The 19,262-nt window shown below is 34.3% G+C and overlaps 1 protein-coding gene across 2 annotated transcripts; it reads right to left on the reverse strand.

The window, feature by feature from the left end:
• Positions 1 to 13,013: 13,013 nt before the first annotated feature.
• LOC8271837 (cation/H(+) antiporter 1) lies at positions 13,014 to 16,004 on the reverse strand. Of its 2 annotated transcripts, none has more exons than XM_002532121.3 (4): positions 15,651 to 15,990; positions 14,557 to 15,543; positions 13,543 to 14,468; positions 13,014 to 13,454 (listed from the first exon to the last, which is right to left on the reverse strand). In XM_002532121.3, the coding sequence occupies exons 1-4, from the start codon at positions 15,810 to 15,812 to the stop codon at positions 13,163 to 13,165; spliced, it is 2,367 nt and encodes a 788-aa protein (XP_002532167.1). In that variant the 5' UTR covers positions 15,813 to 15,990; the 3' UTR covers positions 13,014 to 13,162. The 2 variants fall into 2 exon arrangements, with proteins under 2 accessions (XP_002532167.1, XP_015582697.1); XM_015727211.3 differs by having other exon boundaries at positions 13,189 to 13,467; positions 15,651 to 16,004.
• Between the last annotated feature and the right edge of the window lie 3,258 nt (positions 16,005 to 19,262).

A 19,262-nucleotide genomic window follows, 5' to 3' on the forward strand; every position in this document is an offset into this window, starting at 1 on the left:
TGGACTCGCGTCCAGCCGCCGGAGTCCGATCGACGATTCGAACACACCAACAGACTCGAAACAACGCGCTGATGACGATCCCCGCTTCCGATCTTTCGATCTGACCCCTGATCATCCGGAGAGATTTATGGACGATCTCAGCCGTGGATTTGCAACGGAGTCCAATCGCCACGAAATCGATGCCATTACGGAGCTTGAGCTGAGGGGAGTCCGGATATGTCCTCCGATCATCCATCCATCGCCGGAGCTCTCCAAAAAAACCAGAAAACGCCAGCTGCCCCTAACTTTTCACTTTGCCGAATCTTGCAATTCCAGCAGCCTCAAGGGGTGGCGATGGTCGAAAAAGAAAGCCTCAGAGCTACTGATCATTTTGAGCCTAAGAACGCTGCTAATGGTCGCCGGAAACCCCTTGACCAACAGCAAGAAATATTCTGCCGAAACAAGCCATTTTCCACCCCCTGCCGACACTAGCGCCACTGCCACCGCCTCTAGCGTGCTCGCCGTTGACGGGCACACCTCCCGACGTCGACGCCACCCTCGGCCGGGCCTGCAGCGTCCGTCCACCATGGACGCCGACGCCCCCTTCTCCCTTTTCCCTTCTTCTTCTTCCTTTCCTTCCTTCTTTCTTTTCTTTCTTCTTTCTTTTCTTTCTTTTCCTCTCTATATCGGCTTTTGCTCCCTGCATTTTTCTTTGTTACCATTTGGTCCCTCAACTTTTTTAATTACAACAATTTCATCCTGCAGAAATTCCAATTAACCCCTAAGCTTTTCTTTAGCTTTTCAATTAAGCCCCTAACTATTTAATTTGGGCCAAAATATAATTATTGAAAATACACAGTTACATATTTACCCTTGCTTTTAAATGTAAAATTATCAAAAAGCCCTTGCCGACATATTTAATTATAAAAATACCAAATATACAAATTTCCATTAAAATCCCATATTAATAAAATTATACTTTTAATCCTTATCCCAAAATAAATTTTCAATTTAGTCCTAACACAATTAATTTAATTAATCAATTTGCTAAATATTTTTCAATTTAAAATTTAACACCACTAGCTAATTAAAATGTCATTTTTTCCAATAACTCTTTTATAAAATATCCTTTACAAATTCTTCCATAACTCTCAATTATAAAATTTAATTTATATATATTCGTTTGGGGACAAATTTGATTAACCAAAAATATAATTTATTTCTCATAGAATTTACTTAATTAATTCCTGAAAAATCAAACTAATAGGATATAGAAAATAACTCCTTTATTTGTCTAGCATTAAAATTTCCATTTAAATCATTCAAATTTAAAGCAAATAAAAATAAAGCAAAATTTATTTAAATAAAAACTCATTTATTAATTATTATTAATATTATCATTATTAAAGGAAAATTTCGGGTATTACATTTAATCCCATCGAAGGTCTTCTGACAATGTTCATCCTACACAACAATGTGATGCTTCCTTAAAAGCTTAAAGATAGGATCGCAAACTATTGTGAGCTTGAAAATGAACCTGCTGATGTATTGTAAACATCCTAGAAAACCTCTGACTTCTTTCTCCGTCTTCGATGCTAGCATCTCTTGAATAGCCTTGACTTTGTTTGGATTGATCTTTATGCCTTGTAGACTTACTATGTGCCCTAACAAACTTTCTCGATGTAACTCCAATTACACTATTCTTTAGGTTGAGTTTCATGTTATACCTTTCCACTCATCCTAAAACTTATTAAGAGCTTGGAAGTGCCCTTCCCTTTTTTTAAACTTTATCATCATGTTATCAACATACACTTTAACCTTCTTGTGCATCATGTCGTGAAATAAGGTAGTGGCTGCTCTCTAATAAGTTGCCTCCGCATTCTTTAGCCTAAAATGCATAACCTTATAGCAGGATGTTCCCCAATCAATGATAAATGACATTTTCAACTTGTCCACCACTGCCATCATGATCTGGTTGTACCCAAATTCCCAATCTGTAAAAGAGTATATTGCATTCGAGGCGGCACTATTAACTATTACATCTATGTGAGGAAGAGGGAAGTCATCTTTCAGGCATGCCTTGTTCAAGTCTCAATGATCCAAATATATTCGAACCTTACCATCCTTTTTCGGAACTAGGATAATGTTTGCCAACCATTCAGGGTAATCAACCACGTCTAGAAAATTGGCCTTAACTTGCTTATCAACCTCTTCTCGTACTTTCTCTTCCTATTTCTGCCTTAATCTTCTCATCTTCTGTTTGACCGGCTTGATGTGCAGATGAGTTGGGACATGATGCTCTACTATTCTCCTATCTAGATCTGGCATGTTGTCAAAGGACCAAGCAAATACCGCTTTTTTTTATTCTCTCAAATGCTCTCCTCTCTTCAAGAGTTATATCATGAGCTATCAGAATATTTGATGGATTTGCATCTGCGCCTAAATTAAATGAATCAATTTATATAGAATTGATGTCAAACATGCACATATCATGATTATCAAAGTGCACACTATCACTAGAAAAAATATCGCACAAGTAAGCAAAATCGTTCATATCATTAATCTTGGAAAGGAAAGAAACATCGTCCTCATAAAAATATCAAACGTTATTACATCATCATAAAAAATATTAAAAATATTATTTTCTATAAGAGCAACTAGTTCCTTTTACTTATTTTTTGGGCGGTGAATTCTTTTAGCTTCAGCTCTTTCATCTTGATGGTGGCCCTCTCTTGGACTTCCTTGATACTCAGCTCGACCATCCTGTCGATAATCAAATTCTTGAAAATCTCAAACCTTGGTACCTCTGTCCTAACTATGGTAACAGATTCAGGCTCCTTAAAGTAGGGCTTGCACTCCTGCATGAACATGTTTTTTAGAGTCTTATCCTTTGATTTGCTCTCGTCTTCCTTTTTAGAATAACCCAATCCTCGCCGAGTTTTCTAACCTTTAAAGTCCGGCAGCTCCGCGATACCTTGTTGATTCTTTTCCAGCCCTATTCCAGAAATGAGGTTCATTTTCTTGAACATGCTGGCTACTGTAGGATCCATGTAGTCCTCATAGAGAACAACTTGAATCTAGTAAGGGCATCCAGTTCCTTGATAACTTCCTAAATAGCCAAGACAACCTTACCACATTCGGCGTTGATGGTGACGATCTCGCCTTCATGAGGGAATTTTACCTTCTGATGTACAGAGGAAGGAACTCCTTCTAGGGCATGGAACCATGACCTTCCCAATAGTAATGAAAAAGTTACCGAAATGTCTAGGACAATGAACTCCACCCAGGATTCAATAGGACCCATCTTCACCAGTGCTAAAAATGTTCCTTTTACATCTCTTTTTATCTCATCGCAGACCCTTATAACTATATCTGATGGTTTTAGGTCTTTTGTAGTCATCTCTAGTTTAGAGAGTATACGAGAAGGACATATGGTGATGGTTGACCCATCATCCACCATCACACATGGGGTTCTCTTCTTTTTGACTTTTGCTGCTATGTAGAGGGTCTTATTATGGTCTCTTTCCCCAAGTGGTAGGTCTTTGTTTGAGAAGGTGATCATCCTAGTGGTCTTGTGAGTCACTTTTTTAATCATTTCCTCAAGGGTGGCTACTGTGCTAACGCTTATACTAGATAAGGCATAGTGCATCAGCAGTTCCCAGACATTGACTGTTTTCTTTTCTCTCTTCCACCACTCTAACAATACAACATCCCCGTCTTCAGGTGCTTGCTTATGTTGCTTTAGCTCTTGTACTTCAGCTTCCTTACCCTTACTTGCTACCTCGATTTCTTTATTAGACTCATTGTCTGCTCAGATATCCTTAGCCTTGGTGTCCCAAACTTCACACTCATCCTTAAAGCTATACCAAATGTCGATAGCCATGACTAACTTTTTTCCCTTTTTTTCCAAACCTCTAAGAGAAAGGTTCATAAGCGGCTTGATCGTCGTTTGACCCATAACCACTTGGCATAATATCCTCAATTCGAATGTCGGTCGAATGAGGCCTCGAATATTGGACCTTGAAGTTAAATTTTTTCGAGGGCTACCTTAGTAGGATTTCACACTCATACCGATGAAGTTGCTCAATCTCCAATTTTCCACAGTCGATCAAGTCTTGGATCTCATGCTTGAGAGAGTTGCACTGGTCCATCACATGCCCAAAGACTTGGTGATACTCGCAATACTGACCATTATGATGCTTAAGGTTGTCCTTTAGCGATTGGGGCTTAAGCTTCCCGCTCTATTTTAAGTGATAGAACACCATCTTAAGTGCCCCCGGCTCGGTGAAAGTTTTTATGGGCTTTCTAGCTTGGCTTCTGGCTCGGTTAGGGTATATCTATAAAAGAGTTCATGATCTCATTTTCATTGAAATTAGGGTTGATTATTGACACTTGGTTTGGGGTGGTGTGTTGTTATAGTTTGGTAAGGGGTTTCTTCTGGTGCTGGGCTGGTCAGTGTCGGTGAGTTTTCTAGCATTGATAAGGTCTTGGATTTCATATTTTAGCCGGATGTAGTTGTTAGCATGGTGGCCCGGTACTTGGTGGAATTACAATAGGTGTTGGGTTTATATACAGGTGTGGTGGGTTTTGAAGGGTAGTAAGTTGGAGCATGCCATTTTATATCAATCTCTCAAAAATCTTAGAGAGGGGTTGTTTAAAATTGGAGAACTTCCTCAGTTGTTGCACAGTCTAGGGTCCTGCTCCCTCCAGCTTGGTAATTTTCCCTTCCACTAGCTCTCATAATTTTTCTTCTATCATTCTTGATCTCCTCAACCTATAGCCCATCATCATACAAGTCCATGAAAGTTTTCGAATTCATCATCTGCAACCTTTCAACCCATCCTAGAAGAATGTTTCGAACCATCATATGAACTTGGTCCTTTTAAGAGGGCTTGTTCTTCATTAGTCCAGCCGTATTCCTCCATCTGGTGAAGAAATTAGAGAATCATTATTTGGCTTTTGCTTGGTGGACTCGAGATCCCTAATCGATACTTTCAAATGAGTGTTGTAATCATGCTGTTTGACAAAAGAATTACATAGATCATGTAATTCAGTTTTGGTAGATTTTTCTAGACCATTGTACTAGTTGACAACGGGTCCATCAAGAGACAGCATGCACAGCTTGACAATTTGGGTTATGCATAGTTGAGTAGTTCCCATGATCGTTACATACTACTTTAGATGAATTTTTAGATCACCAGTCCTGTTGGACTTGTCATCTCCGTCATTTTAAACTTCGCAAGTAGCTTGTCTTCCCCTGTTAGAACCAATTCTTTGAAATCATACGTAGGGTCGAAACATTTAATTTCCAACATTCCCTAGATTTTTTCAAGTTTGGCGCTCAAGCCACTCACAGCTTTATTGGTGGCAAGGGCGGTCTCCCTGTTAGCCTGGTTTAGTATAAACTCATCAAAGTCTCAAAAACTTCGAGGCACTCCCCTTCTAGCTGGGTCTTCAGCATTAGTACTCGTTGCAGCAGCAATAGTAGCTATAATGGCAGCAGCAACTACAGCCGGGTCAACAACAATAAGAGGATTAGCTAGTGCAATGGGAGCAGCAAATGGGGCTTGTTTGCAGCCATTCTTGCCAAGAGTTGTTAGATCTCTTCCCGAATCACACCTCTCAAAACATCGATGATGGCGTTCTTGAGAATCTCAACATCTTGATTGTTAGCTCTATCATTGGCCATCTCAGATGTAGCTTCAGTAGCTTAACGTTTAGTCTTTCAAAGTGCTCTAACACAACCTGGATTCTCAGAGAAATAGGCACTCTTTCCAATCTCCCACTATTTTATCTCTTCCAACCCACAAGAGAATCTATATGGCTAAAAAATAAGGGTTAGTATAACGTATGCGATAAGTGAGATGCATGATGCACGTGTATGCACGAAGATAAAAGAAAGAAAATGGGCTAGCACACACAATAATATACAATTCATGTTTCCAACCCTATTATTTCTGCATACAGTTCATGGTAGGTTTTTCTTCTTTAGGATTTTGGATTTGGGCTTTCTATCAATAGGAGATCAGTAGGCTCAACAGACATGCCATAATCTCTCAAAGCATATTTAAAACAAACAAGACAATGTTTTTCAGTATAAGTATAAGCCCACATATTTTGGGCCTAGAGCCTGATTCCATATTCTTGGGCCAATTCCTTTAATACTTAGGCTTTAGACACTTATAGGGAAAAAACATTTCATATAGTAAGCAATGGGGTTTCTAAGGGAGATTATTACTGTTATTACAATAAGCTGAGTCTTATGTAAGGATAAAAGGCTCCCATAAGTAAAAAGTTCTCTTCCTTAGCTTGTCTTCCTATCCAAGGGTCCATGCAATGAAGGAAATTCATTCAATGGTTAGCCAGTGTTGCAATTCCAAGGTTCGAGTGGAACCAAAGAACCACTAACCGACGCCATCGGGGCTATAGGGATCAAAGTGCACAATATGTGAAAATGGTATAGTGATGCAAGAATAATATGATAAATAATAAAATTAAAGATAAACATACACAGAAATCAACTTCTCTTATCCCCAATGGAGTCGCCATAGTGGGCGGCGGGTTCAAACGTGCACCCAAGTATCTTTAGCGACTATGACACTCTAAGGCTTTTCAACCTAATCAGGAATACGCTAACTAGTCACTAAAACTAGCGTAGAGATGCACCACTTAGGTAAACACCGGGACACTTTTACTAATGAGTGACATTTCTCAGATTCTATACGAAAGTTTACGCCATAAATCTAGAGATGGATTCGGAAGCCAGCATCCTTATTTATCTATATTAGTCTTTAAATTTATTGTTTAATAAAATATTTCCTATAAATGCAAACAATTTATACACAGACATGCAAAAATAACACACAATACACCTAAGTCTAACCCATTTTATTCAAACCCAACCCATATTTAAGTTATTAATCTAACTATAGCGTAAAACGCATAAAAGTAAGAAAATAAAAAAGATTTGGTTGCTATCTGCATAAGATTATTATCATTGCACAATATCAGTATAACCCTACGGCAAAATGATCTAGTCCTCGCATGCTTGAGTTATCTCTAGATCTGCACTTTCTATATTTGCCATGACTTTCAGATTTCTGATATGCATCATCATCTTCATCATTTTCTATCAACCATTTAGCTCCATGCCTTGTAGCCGAAGAGTAGACAACCTACTTGTTAATACGTCAATCTTTTACCGATGAGCGTCGGAATTCCTCTATCCAAACTAAAGGATGATTTTTAAAAATGCATTACATGTCATACATAAAATGCATATCATGCACCCCCATTATTTTTTTGCTTAATATGATCTCTGTACACTTGTATATGTACTACTTTGATGAATAAGAATCTCGCTACAACAAGTGTTGATCTACACTCAGTTTACTTTCCAAAGCGAAAGTTCACAAGTTTACATCTTGAAATGGAAGATGATTAGCTCATTCCCCGAAGTGGAAAATCAGTTTACTTTCCGAAGCGGAATATCATCATATACATCCTGAAGTGGAAGATCACAAGTCTATTCCTATAAGTGGAGAACTAGTTCAAAATCTAAAGAACAAGTGTACTTCTTGAAGCAGAGATTATCAAGCTTACTTTTCGAAGTTAAAGATCAATAATTTATATCCAAAGTGGAATAATCATTATCTTATAGTAGAATACAATCCATGGAGGATCATCAATTTACTTTCCAAAGTGAAAGCTCACCGGCCTATTCTCCAAAAGTAGAGAATCAGTTTAAATTCTAAAGAATTGACACACATTTTGAAGTGGAAGTTATCTAAAAGAATAACATACATAACAAATCACAACCCGAAGTGAAAATTACAACACAATTGAATCCCAAAATGAAAAGTAATCAAAAAGTTAGAGGAAAGTCTCTACAAGTGCAAATCATTGGGTGTGGTTCCCAAATCAATGGACGTGGTTTCCAAAATCATCAGGCGTGGCTCCCAAATTAGACGGACGTGGTTCCCAAACCATCAGGCGAGATTCCCAAACCATTGGGTGTGGCTCCCAAAGTATCGAGCGTGGCTCCCAAATCATCAGGCGTGATTCCCAAATCAGACGGGCATAGTTTCCAAACCATAAAGCATAGCTCCCAATTCAAACGGACGTAGTTATCAAAAAGTAGGTGAAGTCTTCAAATCAAAGCAAGCGAAGTCCTCAAATCCCTAATAGAGTGTAGTCCTTAACCTAAGCAGGCGAAGTTCTTAACCTAATCGGGCATGGCCCTAGATCAAATCGGCAATTTCCTAGTGGAGTGAAGCCTCAACCTAAGTGGGTGAAGTCCTCAACCCAAACAGGCATGTCCCTAAATCATCAATCAAAGTTCGAGCTTGCGAAGCGTGGCTTATACAACTCACATATCTTTTTGTCGTATCCTTGATGTCTAGGATTTGTCTCAATTTAGTTAACATTTTTGCATGCTCATAAATTTCGACAAATCGAGAGCAGCTGTAAGCACCCCTTTTTCGGATCCAAATATTGAGAAAAAGAAATAGAACACCATATGATAAGAGTTACTACTTTCTTGGGTCTCGAGAAGTGAAGAACATACGAATCTAAGGTTGGGTTGAGGTTAATCCAGTTGGAATTATCTTTTTAAAATTAATTTAGACCTAATTGTCATAAAAAATAAAATTTAAGGGTCAAAATGATAATTTTTACAAAATTAAGGACTAAATTGCAAATTTTAAAACTTCCTCTATAGAGCCAATCAGTTCTATGAAGAGCCAATCGACTCTATATAGAATCGATGGATTTTGACTGCCTGACGTTGTTTTTTCGGATGATTTTACATCCAAATATAGATTCTAGAAGGTTTCCTTGACAATAGGCATTATTTTATCGATAATTACTTAAATTTCAAATAAATAAATTGTATATTTTTCTAAAATTTATCCATTTCTCTAAGGTTTCCTTTGAAATCCTACCTCTATAAATAGTAAGAGGTATTTAGGGTTTCATGGGGGATGAAGAATTGAGATTCGATCATAAGTAAAATTAAGAGAAAAGAAACACTGAGAAAGAAAGAAAAGAAAGAAAATTAAAAGAAAACATAAAAAATTGCACTGACAATCGTAGTTAATATTCGAAGACTCAAGTCATTTAAGAAAGAGATTTTAAGGAAACAAGTCACCTAAGAAATAGCGTTTTTGGAAACCTTTTTTTAATCAACAGATAATTTCACAAAGCCAAATCCAGCTCTGGATTCCTACCCAGTTTTTTATTCAACTACGTCCTCATTGCCCGAGATTCGTAGATCTAACATTCACGGTGACAACCTGAGGGTTCCTTCCACCATGCATCTACATCAATCATAAAAATTAGTTCTTTCATTCATTTTGTGTTTTCTATGTTATTTGTTTTAGAAATATGATTAGAATTTTGATTATTAATTAATATAATTAGATCAAGTGTTTTTATTAATATGCATAACAATAGGATTTTGAATCTAATATTAAGAAACAGATTTTTTCTAGATCTAATTCTTTTGCCAATTAGGGTTTTAGATTTGATTAAAAATATATTATAGGGTTAATATTTAGATCTTTTTGTTAATATGATTTAGTAATTAAGCATAAATAAAATATGATTCTTTTTATGTAATCTTTTGTTAATTTATATTACTTTAGGGTTTTAGTGATTTAGGTTTTTTAGCTTCTCTAACTTTTATTTTATTATTTTCTATCTATTTTATCTCATTCTAATTAATTTTTACATTTGTACATGTGAAAAACAGCTCTTGAGTGTGAGATCAAACTGGTGAATAAAGAAAAACCGATAGAAATCTGCCCTTGGACTCCAGAGCCGATCGGCTCAATATGGAACCAATTGGCTCTGTACTAAGTCGATCGGTTCTTCATGCACAACCGATCGGTTGACCAAGCTGGACACTTTATTTTTTTTATTTATTATATGTTAACCTAATACGTGATTAAGTGACTAACTAATAAAAATGGGCCACATAGACTTAGGGCTAAAAAACTGATCTAACATGAATTTGTTAGTTTAATAGGCTAATCTACCTTAATTGGGCCTAAACGCTAAAATTCAATTAAACTAGTGGGCTTGGCATGTTTAGGTAGGATTTGAACTTAGTTAGGATTGATATCACAATAATAACAAGTAGTCTATTAAGCTTAAAGGCTAGAATTCAAAAAGCATAACATGTAATTGGACTAGAATAGAAGGGCCTTATACATAATTGATTAGTAAGTTAGATTAACAACTTATATATGGGCTGTGTTTGAATAAAATAGGGTAGACTTAGATGTATTGTTTGTTGTTTTGGCATGCCTGTATATAAGGAAGTTGGTTTTCAGATCCATTTTTGGACTTCATGGCGTAAGCTTCCTTATGGAATCTAAACTCATTAGTAAAAGTATCTCAGTGATTATCCGTGTGGCAATCAAAATCTTTTTTTAATATATTGCATAAATGTCATAGCATATTGAGAAATAGAACCAAATAAATAACCATATAATCATTATCAAGATTTATTATCAAATAATTAAATAATGTATAACATTATTAAAATTTCATATTATCAAACTGGAAACCGAATGATAGATAGTTTAAGAATCATACAAATTATACTAATAGGAGCTAAAGGAAAATAAATAAAATTAACTATTGAATGTTAAACAGAATAAAGCATGAAAAATAAGTAGTTGAACTATAATTTCAAAAGTCCAACCTTTTATTCTTTGATAAATCATCTGACCTTGCTATATTAGTAAATGAACAATATGATGTTATATCGTTTGGTCATTATGAAAAATGATAATTTTCTTCATATTTTTTCATAAATTATACTAATTTTTTATAAATATTACTACTTGTGAAAAAATAAATAATATTACAAAAAAATGATGAAATTTAGTGATTTATAAAAAAATTGGCAAATTTATGAAAATATTAAATTTTTTCATAATTATAAAATTTGTTACTAAATTATGGAAAACGATAGTCTTCTTCATATTTTTTCGTAAATTATACTAATTCTTCGTAGGTGTTATAATTTTTTCATAATTGTAAAATTTAATAATTTATGAAAGAACTAATAAATTTATGAAAAATATTAAATCTTTTCATAATTGTAAAATTTGTTACTAAATTAAAAAAATAACAATATTTTTAATATCTTTTCATAAATTATATTAATCTTTCATATATTTTAAAGATGTATGAATTTTTTTAAAACTAGCTTATGTTACTTTAGCAAATCTCATTATAATTGGTAATATGTAATTACAAGTAACTAAAATTAAACATCTTTTTATTATATAAAATAAATTAATTGTCATAATCTTACTGGTTATTAAAAAAAAGGATAAAGTAATCATAGAATTTCCTATAGGTACTTTTTAAGGTAACTTTATTTAATACAAAGTAAGTTTAAAACAAAGTAACTTTACTTTGTCTTAGAGACTATTGATTCTTAATTAGCTTAAATCTTATCTTTTAGATCTTTGTAAATAAAGACGACTTGCAACCTATTGAGCCCTCTATAATTCTATATTTATAAAAATAAATAATATTTTATAGAAAATGACAATCCTCTTCATTTTTTTTGTAAATTATTTTAATTTTTCGTAAGTGAAACTAGTTGCGAAAAAATAAATGATATTACGAAAAATAGTTACTTTTATGAAATTTAATTACCAAAAAGTTGATAAATTTAGGAAAAGTATTACATTTTTTATAATTGCGAAATATATTACTAAATTACAAAATAAAAATCATTTTCATATTTTTTTTGCAAATTAAACTCATGTTTCGTAAATATTACTAGTTGAGAAAAAATGATTACTTTTATAAAATTTAATGATTGACGAAACAAATAATAAATTTATGAAAATACTTAATTTTTTTGTAATCACGAAATATATTGTTAAATTACGAAAAATAATAATCTTTTTCATATTTTTTTGTAAATTATATTAATTTTTGGTAAGTGTTACTAGTTGCGAAAAATGATTGATATTATAAAATAATTATTAATTTTATGAAATTTAATAATTTACGAAAAAATGACTAATTTACGAAAATTACTAAATTTTTTTATAATCGCGAAATATATTATTAAATTACAAAAAATGATAATTTTCTTCATATTTTTTTATAAATTATACTATTTTTCATAAGTATTATTAGTTGTGAAGATATGATTGATATTCAGATTTTTTTTGGTTGTGGGAACACTCTTCTAGAATTACGTTTAACGTCCCTTTATGACTTTCCCGATCTGCACTTTGGGTCGGGAGCCGGGCTTCGGGACATTACTACCATGGCTACTATCGACCTGAGCCAAAAGAAGGAAAAGGACGGACTAAAGCGAGGAGTTCATTGGCTATACATAATGAAGGGGGATGGGGTCAACCTCTTTCATGACCCATGGCCCAGTATTGTCACTTGGTTAGCATTTCTAGAAAAAATAGAGTATGATAGAAAAAAAATTATTACTTTTGCGAAATTTAGTGATTTAAGAAAAAATTGATAAATTTATGAAAAATATTAATTTTTTTATAATTGCGGAATATATTACTAAATTACAAAAAATGACAATTCTCTTCAAATTTTTGTAAATTACACTAATTTTTTGTAAGTAAAACTAGTTGCAAAAATGAATAATATTACAAAAAAGTGATAACTTTCTGCGAAATTTAATGATTTATGAAAAAATTAGCAAATTTATAAAAAATAAATTTTTTTCATAATCGCAAGATTTATTGTTAAATTACTAAAAATGACAATCGTCTTCATATATTTTCATAAATTAATCTAATACTTTTTAAATTTTAAGAATATATAAATTTTTAAAACTATTTTATATTACTTTAGTAAATTTTATTTTATTTGGTAATATATAATTACAGATTATCAATTTTTTATAAATAAATTATATAAATTATCATTATTTTAGTGGCAGATTATTATTAACGATAGAATTACACTTATCTAAACCAACAACTCTTTTCCCCTATTGTTGCACATTCGTTTTCCTTTGAATGCATTTGTAATACGATGATCAACAAATTATTTTAAAAGTGGAGGAGTAATTACACTCTATTTTGTCTTTTGAACCAATTCATGTCAACCAAATCGAACAGAACATTTGGCAATTACATTTAAAATGGCTAACTACATCCTACAACATGCAATATTATTCTTACAACTCTTCATCAACAACTTCTTTGCTTGAATAGCTGCTATGTTGTTGAATGACTAAAACTGAACCACGTATATTCATTTCAGTGGAAGCTAAGAGATCACCAACTTTCCCAAGCTCTGGACATTCTTCCCAGTCACTTAAACCAGACAACAATGGTGAGTGCTCTCTCCTACCCTTCCCTACTATGATTAATGAGTACTTGTCTCCCACTTCTCTTAAAGCTGCTACTGTTTGATCCCCAGTACTTACATACTTTTCTGTATAAGCAACTTTGCCAGATTTCACATGCCTGATCAAGAAAACTGTAATGTTACATACAAACAAAATAACATAACCTCATCAGGATTATAAGTAAACTATATTTGCTTTACATTCACCTGTTCACGAAGTCCCCCAAAGCAGCATCATTCATCTCATTCTCAGCTTCAGGATCTGATATTGCCAGTAAGACTTCATCATTCTTATGGGATGCATCATTAGTCCACTTATTAAGTTGTTCTTTTGATGTCGTTGGTAAGAACCGAATCACTGTCAGCTTAAGATAAGGGTGAATTGCAATCCTGTTACTGCATGTCAATGCCTCCCGATCATCAGGTCCTCCGAAAAATAGTATTGCTACTTCTTGTACTATTTCTGGTCCTGGTTTTTTGAACCCAGTGTGCCCTCTATCTACCAACATCCCCACCGAGCATGGTGCATGACGAAGGATCTTCTGGTTGCTACTCCTAACTCCCTCCTTTCCGTTCTCCAATTTTTCATCAATGCGCTGGTGTTTATGCAGATGAATGAATATGATAGACACACGCAGGTCCTCCGCGCCACTGCACACATCCTCATACATTCTTTCATACGATGCTACAACTTTTCTTTGGTGGATCATGATTTTGGTTTCTGAGACGAAGGCATCGACCACATCATTGATCTCTAGCACATCGTTTCCGCCATATTCCTCCTCGTCACTGAACTGATCTCCATCTTGTAGCTGATGGTACATCAGTTTGGTTTTACGGCGTTTCTTGGGGAGCTCTACTAGGTGCATCAAGTAAGGTGCGATGGGTGTAGTGTAAGGAGTACCACTCATTGCAGAGATCAGCCCAACTGTAGCAGATGTGTGCCGAGAAGCATAAACACAAGACAGTACTCGAAGCTCACTATCTGGGTCATGTGATTCGAGCTCAGTATATCTGTGAGCAAAGTAATTTTCCCTTGTTCTTAACATAAAAACAACCACTAGTCCTGCAATCAATGTGTCGAGTACTACTACGATAATCACTAAACTATGAAGTCTCCGGCTCCACCAGGACTGGAAAAGACAACCAGAGCAAGATTAATATACAATTAGGATGCCAATATTACGTAGTGACTACAGTTTTAAGGAAGCAAAAACTTACAATGAACCTTGGAAGTAGTTCAAGAATTATAAGTTCAGTATGGCCTTTCAAGTTCAGTATAAAAGCAAGGATGACACCCTCAGTCCTTGGAATGTTAAGGTAACGGCATGCAGCAAGTGTTCCAACTATTTTTCCTCCAGTGCTCAACAATATCATAAGGCCAATCATTATGATATTCTCAAAGTTCATAAAATAAAGCACATCAAATTGGAATCCTACAAAGCCAAAGTAAATGGGAAGCATGAAGTTGTGAACAGAATAAGTGAGTTTGCGCAGTAATGTCCGAGCTGTTTTTCCTTCTCTAGGGAACAGTAAGCCAAGAAGGAAACAAGCAAGCGTACTTAGGAAACCATAGGCTTCGATAACCATAGCAATAGCGATAACAAGGATGAAAACAACAAGGACCTCTGTGTTTGACACATATTTTTGGTTTTGGTTCCTTTTGTTGAACCAAGTAGCTAAATACTTGTTCAAAATAACAAGTACAACTATACAGAAAAGGCAGAGAATCCCATGTCCAAACATTTTCCAGGACTTGACAGAAATAAATATAGAATATAATAAAACACAAGACATTTCATTGACTAGCGACGAAGCTATTCCTAGTCTTCCAACATCTGAAGTATCAATTTTCATTTCAGCTGCCAATCGAATCACAACAGGTGAGGCTGAGTTTGCCAGGATTAGTGGGATAATCATAACCAATAACAATGTATTGTATTTGAACTTTAATAAATGGAGAATAAAGAAAGCAGAAGCTCCTCCAAAGAGAGTGCATATGATTATACCCCCATATGCAACAGTACTTGACAAACGCAGGTTTCTCTTCATGTAAGGAACATCTGTGTCCAAACCAATCAAGAACATGAAAAATACCCGAAAATTGAATGTCAGGACTTGATAGTATTCTATAGAAGAACTTTGGATGAAGAATTCCTTGAGTTGTTTAATACGGCACAACAGTGAAGGACCTAGCACCAGACCAGCCTGATAGAACAAATTAACAACATATGATTAGTGCAATTCTTAGCAAGAAATGATTTTGTACTCGACAGGAATAACCAGAGTATTAAAAGAAAAAATTGGATACTTACAATGATATTTGCAATGGGTCCAGTTTGTCCTGAAGGTGCCAAGATAAGGTGAAAAATATGGGAAATTACAAGCATGCAAGCTACTTGCATGCCTGTTGTAATTAGTGGGTTAAAAGGATCTTCTTGGCATATTGCTCGTTTGGCAATTTGAGCTGCATCCATTGCCCAAGAAAACCAAAAAAAAACAAGTGTAAGATAACACAAGAAAAAACAAGTAAAGATGGCCAAGAAGATGAAAATTGGACAACGTGAGAAGCTAAAGGAAAGGACTTGGAATCATTCAGCAGTAATATTTCAGAGAAAGTCATAGTTTAATAGGCCTTCTTTTACTGTTATAGATTAATAAGCCTTCTTTTACTGTCTTCCCTTCCTTTCAATCCTATCTCACATATCCTCTCTACTTGGAAGTTATGTGTGGTTTGGAAACATTACCTTTGTATATGAAATTTCTTGGAGTACCTTTGTTTTCGGTAACATGTTTAAGAGATTACATATTTTTTTCTCCCTTGTCTTGTATACGTTTTGTATAAAGAATTGAAAGAGTGAACAACTAACTCCTAAGCTTTCTCCTTCTTTCTCTCATACATTATTTTCTAGTCAAAAGAATATCAGCTTGAATTAATGAAATTTTAAGTGTATGAACAAATTATATTAAATATTGACATTGTGGCATTATTTATTAAGCACAACATTTATATTGATTGAATTTCTTATTACCTATTGACTATTCATGATTGAATAGTAATCATTAGAAATAGAACAATTAATATTAAGAGCCTCACTAATAGTCCTTGGATCAATTAGAGAGATAAAGGCAAGATTGTTGTCTAAATTTTTTAAATTGAGATTTAATACTTACACTTTTTAGTTACATCACCTATAATGAGTTCTTTTGGATGCCCTTTTAGTTTCCTTCATTCTCTAGGCGACTCTTGTTGAGCTTCCTTTGAGGAGATGTAGATGGTTCATCTAGATGAGGTTGAGATTGAGAAGACTCTCTTTTTTTTTTTATTTATATCATCATTGAACTCGAGTTTTTCAAAGTCATTTACAAAATAGTCAAAAGAACCTTTCACAAAATCAAGTATACTAGACTTATCAAAAACAACATTCATAACTCCTCAATTATCCTATATTTTTGTTGAATGCCTATAGGCTTTGCTAGAGAAGAAATATGCCAAAAATATACCTTCATCCATTTTGGATGAGAATTTTTCAAGATTTTTTTTATATTTAAAATATAATATTTGCATCCAAATACAATTAGATATGAAATTTTGAGCTTGTTCCATTCCATAGCTCATAAGATGTTTTATTTAAAATAGGTCTTTTGGAAATTCTATTTATTAAATAGCATGATGGGTTGACAGATTCGGTCCAAAAGTAAGTAGGTAAAATATACTCATTGAGCATTATTCTAGCCCTCTCTACAAGAGTTCTATTTTTTCTTTCTATAACACCATTTTATTGTGGTATTCAAGAGGTTGAAAAGTCATGAGAAATGTCATTTTCATTATAAAATATTTTCAAATTCCTTTCCACGATCACTTCTTATTCTAGAAACACAAAAACCTTTTTTTATTTTGACTTCTTTTTGTAAGACTTTTAAAAGTCTCAAAAGCATCATTATTATGAGCTAAGAAACTAACCAACATGAATCTAGAGTCGTCAACAAGGACACATGCATAATATTTTTCTCCTAAGCTAGCAACTCTAGTAGGGCCAAATAAATCCATGTGGAATAGTTGAAGAGGTCTAGAAGTACTTACTACATTCTTTGCTTTGAATGATGATTTAATGTTGTTTTTCCATTTGGCAAGATCCACATGTCTTGTCCTTTGTGAATTTCACCTTAGGCAATCCAATCACTAGCTCATCCTTCTTTAGGCTATGAAGGAGCTCCATGCTTGCATATCCAAGCCTTCTATGTCAAAGCCAAGAATCTTCACTAATAGACATAAGACACTCAAAGGATTCATTAGTAATTTTATGTAAGTTAATTATATAGATATTGCCAAACCTTTCTCCTTTAAGGATTTCCTTGTCATTCTCTAAGGAAATGACTTGGCAACCCTTAGAGTTAAAGGTAATATTGTTACCCTTGTCACACAATTGACTTACACTCATTAAGTTACACTTCAAACCATCAACAAGAAGAACATCATCAATTAAAGGAAAGTCTTTCTCACCAATGGATCAAACGCCTACAATTTTACCTTTGGCATTATTTTTAAAAGTTACCTTTTCTCCATCAATCTTCTTCAAGTGAGAGAAAAGGCTAGCATTCCCCATCATATGCCTAGAGCAACCACTACCACATGCCAGTCTTCTTCTTTCAAAGTTGACTTGAAGCATACCTACCAAAATGAAATTAGATTTTCTTTATTTTAGGTATCCAAACTATTTTAGGTCCTTTGGAATTGGCCAAGAAGGTTTCTTTTAATTGGAGTTGTGCCTTCCTAATGTAGCAAAAGACATTTATGTGCCTATTCCTCACGCAATAGTGACATTTGACATTTGGATTAAATCTTCCCTTACTCAAGTATCTCTGTGCTTGAGGCTTGGGTCCTTTGTCCCTCTTAACATTGCTATGCATACAAAAACAAGTTTTAGATGTATGATTCTTATCCTTGTTCCAATACATGTATGCATAATTAGTTCCTTTAGGCTTAGCCTTTGGAATTTGTAGAGCTTTTTCCTTCCTTTGGGAGGTGTAGCTTTTGTGTGTGTCTTGCCCTTTGTGTCAACACCTTTAATAGAAGAGGTTTATGGTATTGAGGCCTTGATAAATTTAGAAATAAAAGGGGAGATGAGGTAGATGATGATGATGCACTATTAAAGAGTAATCTATATTTTATTAAAGGGGGACTTTGAGATATAATTAGAATATCCAAAGCTTCCTTTCCCTTATGAAACTTTAAGATGGAGCTTCTCAATTCTTCAACTTCCACCTTTAAGGAATCATTCTCCTTTGAGAGAGATTTTAGGGAGGTAGTCTGAGATGAGAACTCATTTAAAGATTTCCTAAGGTCCATTTGAAAGAGTTAATGGAGAAATTTTCTTTTAAAGATTATTTAAATCTTGCTCAAATTTTGAGCATTTTTCTTTATAAATCTTCATCTTCAAATAATATTTTTTTACATCTTAAATTCATGACTTTAAGTAAGTCATCATTATCCAGGCAATGCAAATCATTTTCACATTCATGGTCATCACAAGAATGAGATGTGGAACATACCTCATCTGGTTCATCTTCTTGTGCCATGAAGCATAGGTTGGCCACTTCCTTATCTTTATTTTCACTTGATGAAGTATCATCCCAAGCAGCCTTGAAGGCTTTTCTCTTTTTCTTTTCCTTCTCAAGTTTCTTTTTATTTTTGCTTTTGAAGCAATCAGCCTTCATGTGCCCTTGCTTCCTACATTTGTAGCAAATGAGATCACTCATTTTCTCCTTACTTTCTTTAAAGTTTGAGTTGTTATTGGAGCTTGATAATGATTTCTTGAAAGCCCATTTTTCTTCTCTCATATTCCTCATGATCTCCTTAACCCTTTTGAAGAGCATTATAAGTTCTTCATCCTCATCTTCACTTGATTCAGATCCGCTAGAGCTAT

The sequence above is a fragment of the Ricinus communis genome, chromosome 6 (genome assembly GCF_019578655.1).
Source record: "Ricinus communis isolate WT05 ecotype wild-type chromosome 6, ASM1957865v1, whole genome shotgun sequence".
Classification (NCBI taxonomy): Eukaryota; Viridiplantae; Streptophyta; class Magnoliopsida; order Malpighiales; family Euphorbiaceae; genus Ricinus; species Ricinus communis.